The following is a 7,500-nucleotide window of genomic DNA, read 5'->3' as shown; positions in this document are numbered from 1 at the left end:
CTTATTGATGGACTGATTGATGGACTGACTGACTGATTGATGGACTGACTGATTGATGGACTGACTGATTGATGGACTGACTGATTGATGGACTGACTGACTGATTGATGGACTGATTGATGGACTGACTGATTGATGGACTGACTGATTGATGGACTGACTGACTGATTGATAGACTGACTGACTGACTGATGATAGACTGACTGACTGATTGATGGACTGACTGACTGATTGATGGACTGATGGACTGACTGATTGATGGACTGACTGACTGATTGATAGACTGACTGATTGATGGACTGACTGACTGATTGATGGACTGATTGATGGACTGACTGATTGATGGACTGACTGATTGATGGACTGACTGATTGATGGACTGACTGACTAACTGATGGACTGACTGATTGATGGACTGACTGACTGATTGATGGACTGATGGACTGATTGATGGACTGACTGACAGATTGATGGACTGACTGATTGATGGAATGACTGAATTACTGATGGACTGACTGATTGATGGACTGATGGACTGACTGATGGACTGACTGATTGGGGGACTGATTGATTGATGGACTGACTGATTGATGGACTGACTGACTAATTGATGGACTGACTGATTGACTGATGGACTGACTGATTGACTGATGGACTGATGGACTGACTGATTGATGGACTGACTGACTGATTGATAGACTGACTGACTGATTGATGGACTGACTGATTGATGGACTGATGGACTGACTGATTGATGGACTGACTGAATTACTGATGGACTGACTGAATTACTGATGGACTGACAGATTGATGGACTGACTGATTGATGGACTGACAGATTGATGGACTGACTGATTGATGGACTGACTGAATTACTGATGGACTGACTGATTGATGGACTGATGGACTGACTGATTGATGGACTGACTGACTGATTGATAGACTGACTGATTGATGGACTGACTGACTGATTGATGGACTGATTGATGGACTGACTGATTGATGGACTGACTGATTGATGGACTGAGTGACTAACTGATGGACTGACTGATTGATGGACTGACTGACTGATTGATGGACTGATGGACTGATTGATGGACTGACTGACAGATTGATGGACTGACTGATTGATGGAATGACTGAATTACTGATGGACTGACTGATTGATGGACTGATGGACTGACTGATGGACTGACTGATTGGGGGACTGATTGATTGATGGACTGACTGATTGATGGACTGAGTGACTAACTGATGGACTGACTGATTGATGGACTGACTGACTGATTGATGGACTGATGGACTGACTGATTGATGGACTGACTGACTGATTGATAGACTGACTGACTGATTGATGGACTGACTGATTGATGGACTGATGGACTGACTGATTGATGGACTGACTGAATTACTGATGGACTGACTGAATTACTGATGGACTGACAGATTGATGGACTGACTGATTGATGCACTGACAGATTGATGGACTGACTGATTGATGGACTGACTGAATTACTGATGGACTGACTGATTGATGGACTGATGGACTGACTGATGGACTGACTGACTGGGGGACTGATTGATTGATGGACTGACTGATTGATGGACTGACTGACTGATTGATGGACTGACTGATTGATGGACTGACTGATGGACTGATGGACTGACTGGTTGATGGACTGACTGATGGACTGACTGACTGACTGACTGACTGACTGATTGATGGACTGACTGACTGACTGACTGATGGACTGATTGATGGACTGACTGACTGACTGATTGATGGACTGACTGATTGATGATTGATGGACTGACTAATTGATGGACTGACTGACTAACTGATGGACTGACTGATTGATGGACTGACTGACTGATTGATGGACTGATGGACTGACTGATTGATGGACTGACTGACTGACTGATTGATAGACTGACTGATTGATGGACTGACTGATTGATGATTGATGGACTGACTAATTGATGGACTGACTGACTAACTGATGGACTGACTGATTGATGGACTGACTGACTGATTGATGGACTGATGGACTGACTGATTGATGGACTGACTGACTGACTGACTGATTGATAGACTGACTGATTGATGGACTGACTGACTGATTGATGGACTGACTGACTGACTGAGTGATTGAAGGACTGACTGATTGACTGATGGACTGACTGATTGATGGATTGACTGATTGATGGACTGACTGATTGATGGACTGACTGATAGATGATTGATGGACTGACTGATTGAGGGACTGATTGATTGATGGACTGACTGATTGATGGACTGACTGACTGATTGATGGACTGACTGATTGACTGATGGACTGACTGATTGATGTACTGACTGATGGACTGTCTGATTGATGGACTGACTGATTGATGGACTGATTGATGGATTGACTGACTGACTGATTGATGATTGATGGACTGACTGATTGATGGACTGACTGACTGACTGGTTGATGATTGATGGACTGACTGATTGATGGACTGACTGACTGACTGGTTGATGATTGATGGACTGACTGACTGATTGCTGATTGATGATTGATGGACTGATTGATGATTGATGGACTCACTGACTGATTGATGATTGATGGACTGACTGATTGATGGACTGATTGATGGACTGACTGACTGACTGGTTGATGATTGATGGACTGACTGACTGATTGCTGATTGATGATTGATGGACTGATTGATGGACTGATTGATGATTGATGGACTGACTGACTGACTGATTGATTGACGTATTGATGATTGATGGACTGATTGATTGACTGACTGACTGATTGATGGACTTATTGATGATTGACGGACTGATTGATGATTGATGATTGATTGCATACCTCAAACCTCTGGTTCTGGACCTTCTTGCCCTTCTTGTTCCAGACTATGCTGGGCGGAGGGTCTCCAGTGGCCTGACAGACGAAGGAGGCGACCCCACCCTGCACCCCGGTCTGGTCCTCTGGGGTCCGTGTGAACTTTGGTGGCGCTGGAGAAGAAGGAAAAACACAACGACACAACAGGGTTAGAAGGAGATAAACAACAACAACATCCTCATCAACATCAACAACAACATCAACATCGACAACATCAACAACATCCTCATCAACAACAACAACAGTGTTAGGGGATGTAGTTTGTGGTAAATGATCTGGGGTCAGGTGTATAAAGAGAGGAAGGGGAGGGAGAGAAGGAGAGAGAGAGATACTGCTGTACACAGAGCTGAGAGAAGGAGAGAGAGATACTGCTGTACACAGAGCTGAGAGAAGGAGAGAGAGAGATACTGCTGTACACAGAGCTGAGAGAAGGAGAGAGAGATACTGCTGTACACAGAGCTGAGAGAAGGAGAGAGAGAGATACTGCTGTACACAGAGCTGAGAGAAGGAGAGAGAGAGATACTGCTGTACACAGAGTGTGGAGGGATGTGTATGTCTGTTGGGTGTGTCTGATTTGTGTGTGTGTGTGTGTGTGTGTATTTTGTTCGTTCCAATGCTGTGTGTGTGTGTTCTTTGTGTGTATGTGCTTTGTGTGTGTGTGTGTGTGTGTGTGTGTGTGTGTGTGTGTGTGTGTACTTCTGTCCCCATATCAGAAAAGGAGCTTAATATTAGTGTTTTTCTCGGTCATAAAGGATTTATAAAGGCTCCTGACCACTAATACCAGGCCTTTATATCGCTGTTACCAATATCATAACCCCCCCCCATAACACACACACACACACACACACACGGTCCAACAGCACCGTGGATTGTGACATGACATGAAAGATTCCGGCGGTCGTGCGTCAGTCACGGAACAGGATCGTCAGCGAGAGCTCTGGTTAATGGCGTTCCCATTCCGACCCAGCAGAAAATCCCTACTTAAGGGCTTACAGACCGCCTGGCCGACAAAGAGAAAGAAATTGCTTTTTGCCATATAAAAGAAGAGGGAGAAAGAGAGAGAGAGTTAGTGGACAGGGAGAAGGGAAAGGAGAGAGAGTGAGAGAGAGAGAGAGAGAGAGAGAGAGAGAGAGAGAGAGAGAGGGGGAGGATGGAGAGGGAGAAAGAGTGGGAGAGGAGAGAGAGGGAAAGAGAGAGAGAGTGAGGTGAGAGTGAGAAGAGAGAGAGAGAGAGAGAGAGAGTTAGTGGACAGGGAGAAGGGAAAGGAGAGGGAGAGAGTTAGTGGACAGGGAGAAGGGAAAGGAGAGGGAGAGAGTTAGTGGACAGGGAGAAGGGAAAGGAGAGAGAGAGAGTTAGTGGACAGGGAGAAGGGAAAGGCGAGGGAGAGAGTTAGTGGGACAGGGAGAAAGGAAAGGAGAGGGAGAGAGTTAGTGGACAGGGGGAAGGGAAAGGAGAGAGAGAGAGTTAGTGGACAGGGAGAAGGGAAAGGAGAGGGAGAGAGTTAGTGGGACAGGGAGAGAGGGAAAGGAGAGAGAGAGAGTTAGTGGACAGGGAGAAGGGAAAGGAGAGGGAGAGAGTTAGTGGACAGGGAGAGAGGGAAAGGAGAGAGAGTTAGTGGACAGGGAGAAGGGAAAGGAGAGAGAGAGTTAGTGGGACAGGGAGAAGGGGAAGGAGAGGGAGAGAGTTAGTGGGACAGGGAGAAGGGGAAGGAGAGGGAGAGAGTTAGTGGACAGGGAGAAGGGAAAGGAGAGGGAGAGAGTTAGTGGACAGGGAGAGAGGGAAAGGAGAGAGAGTTAGTGGACAGGGAGAAGGGAAAGAAGAGAGAGAGAGTTAGTGGGACAGGGAGAAGGGGAAGGAGAGGGAGAGAGTTAGTGGACAGGGGGAAGGGAAAGGAGAGAGGGAACTGACAAACCAACAGTAATACCAAATATGGACAATGCGTTCCGAGCTACCCCCTCACCTTTCTCGCCCACGAAACCTGAATGCAGTTCATCTCTGTGTGTGTCTCTCTCTCTCTCTCTGTGAGGAGCGGGGGAATCTCTGCTTTAATCTGTGTACTAATCTCTCAACCACAAAACAAATGAAAAGTGTAAAGCCAGGGTTCTGACGTAGGTCTCTCTCTCTTCCCCCCCCCCCCTCTCTCTCACTCTCTCTCTCTCTCTTCTCTCTCTCTCTCTATCCCCCAATTCTCTATCCATCCATTATGGCTCCCCATTAGTTCCTGCCAAGGCAGCAGCTACTCTTCCTGGGGTTTATTATGGATCCCCATTAGTTCCTGTCAAGGCAGCAGCTACTCTTCCTGTGGTTTATTATGGATCCCCATTAGTTCCTGTCAAGGCAGCAGCTACTCTTCCTGGGGTTTATTATGGATCCCCATTAGTTCCTGTCAAGGCAGCAGCTACTCTTCCTGGGGTTTATTATGGATCCCCATTAGTTCCTGTCAAGGCAGCAGCTACTCTTCCTGGGGTTTATTATGGATCCCCATTAGTTCCTGTCAAGGCAGCAGCTACTCTTCCTGGGGTTTATTATGGATCCCCATTAGTTCCTGCCAAGGCAGCAGCTACTCTTCCTGGGGTTTATCATGGATCCCCATTAGTTCCTGCCAAGGCAGCAGCTACTCTTCCTGGGGTTTATTATGGATCCCCATTAGTTCCTGCCAAGGTAGCAGCTACTCTTCCTGGGGTTTATTATGGATCCCCATTAGTTCCTGCCAAGGTAGCAGCTACTCTTCCTGGGGATTATTATGGCTCCCCATTAGTTCCTGTCAAGGCAGCAGCTACTCTTCCTGTGGTTTATTATGGCTCCCCATTAGTTCCTGTCAAGGCAGCAGCTACTCTTCCTGTGGTTTATTATGGATCCCCATTAGTTCCTGCCAAGGCAGCAGCTACTCTTCCTGTGGTTTATTATGGATCCCCATTAGTTCCTGCCAAGGCAGCAGCTACTCTTCCTGGGGTTTATTATGGATCCCCATTAGTTCCTGCCAAGGCAGCAGCTACTCTTCCTGGGGTTTATAATGGATCCAAATTAGTTCCTGTCAAGGCAGCAGCTACTCTTCCTGGGGTTTATTATAGATCCCCATTAGTTCCTGTCAAGGCAGCATCTACTCTTCCTGGGGTTTATTATAGATCCCCATTAGTTCCTGCCAAGGCAGCAGCTACTCTTCCTGGGGTTTATTATAGATCCCCATTAGTTCCTGTCAAGGCAGCAGCTGCTCTTCCTGGGGTTTATTATAGATCCCCATTAGTTCCTGTCTATTATGACATCTTCGTCTTTTTGTTCAGTTTAGTCACATGATTTCTCAATTTGCAGTACGTTTGCCAATGTAGTGGACAGGGAGAAGGGAGACTTATTTGCCATTCCTCATCCCTCTCAACCATACCATTTGTTCAATTCCTCATCAATCCACTGGGATGTAACAGTTTTTACTGTCTTTTTCATAACGGGAGCTGCTTATTAGTAACTGGGATAAGACATTTCATAAATGTGTCAAGTGGAACATCTGTTTGCTCCTCATTACACACCTCAGACCAACACATATTCTTTACATCAACAACACAGGAATCACAAAAAAAACGTATTGGATGACCTCACTATATGACCTCACTACACTACATTAGGCCCCGCCTTTGGAGCTTTGGTTGTCCTAGATATGGCTGCTATATCGTGATCATTACATCCCATGCATCTGGATACGGCTTTCAAGCACATTTCTGCAGCATTAGTAAAGATGTGATCAATACATGTTGATGATTCCATTCCTGTTCTGTTTGTAACTGCGAGGTGGACTGATAACCTGAACCAGGTCGCAGGCATCTCTGTCTCCTCTTTCATTCATATATTCTCTGTCTCTATCTTTCTCTTTCATTCTTCTTATCCCTTAATCTCTATGTACCCCTCTTTTCTCCTCATCACTTGGGTTTCTCTCTCCCTCTAGACACATGCAATCTTCCTCCCCCTTCTCCGTCCCTGTGTACCCCTCTTCTCTCCCCATCACTTGGGTTTCTCTCTCCCTCTAGACACATGCAATCTTCCTCCCCCGTCTCCGTTCCTGTGTACCCCTCTCTGTCCATTCCTTTCATTCTTCCCCTCCTCCTTTCATTCTTCCCCTCCTCCTTTCTCTCCACCTCTCATCTTCCCCTTCTCTCTCAGGGAGAGACTTAATGAGGGGAGCTCCCTCCCGTATGCTCCATACAATCTCTCTCTCTTCCTTCTCTCTCTACTTCTGAGAAGAGGAGCTTCCGTATGCTCCACACTTTCTCTTGTTCTCCCTCTCTGCATCTCATGTCTCTCTCTCTCTCTCTCTCTCTCTCTCTCTCTCTCTCTCTCTCTCTCTCTCTCTCACTCAACCCCCCAGGAGGAGAGGAAAGGGCAGAGAGATAGAGAGTGAGAGAGAGCTTAGGTTCTGTAACTCCTAACCCTAGAAGATAACAGCAGAGAACAGACAGAACAAAATGAGATGAGAGGTCCTTAGTGTTAGAACAGACAGGTCCTTAGGGAAAGAGCCTTCAGACAGTATCTCTACAAGTCATTTAACACAGGGCTTTACTAGTGGGAAAGAGCCTTCAGACAGTATCTCTACAAGTCATTTAACACAGGGCTTTACTAG

General features: G+C 46.3%; 1 protein-coding gene across 1 annotated transcript in view; it reads right to left on the bottom strand.

Moving 5' to 3' along the window:
- LOC139394557 (receptor-type tyrosine-protein phosphatase delta-like) overlaps window positions 1-7,500 on the bottom strand; it is a gene marked incomplete at its 3' end in the record, with an annotated part of 111,289 nt that overhangs the window by 12,299 nt on the left and 91,490 nt on the right. The window contains exon 3 of the mRNA XM_071142651.1: window positions 2,862-3,007. Coding sequence (XP_070998752.1) covers window positions 2,862-3,007 — 146 coding nt within the window. The remainder of the gene's footprint in view (window positions 1-2,861; window positions 3,008-7,500) is intronic.

The sequence above is a fragment of the Oncorhynchus clarkii genome, unplaced genomic scaffold (genome assembly GCF_045791955.1).
Source record: "Oncorhynchus clarkii lewisi isolate Uvic-CL-2024 unplaced genomic scaffold, UVic_Ocla_1.0 unplaced_contig_5695_pilon_pilon, whole genome shotgun sequence".
Taxonomy (NCBI): domain Eukaryota; kingdom Metazoa; phylum Chordata; class Actinopteri; order Salmoniformes; family Salmonidae; genus Oncorhynchus; species Oncorhynchus clarkii.
The sequence above is the reverse complement of the archived record's forward strand: the minus strand, read 5'-3'. Positions and strand labels throughout refer to the sequence as shown.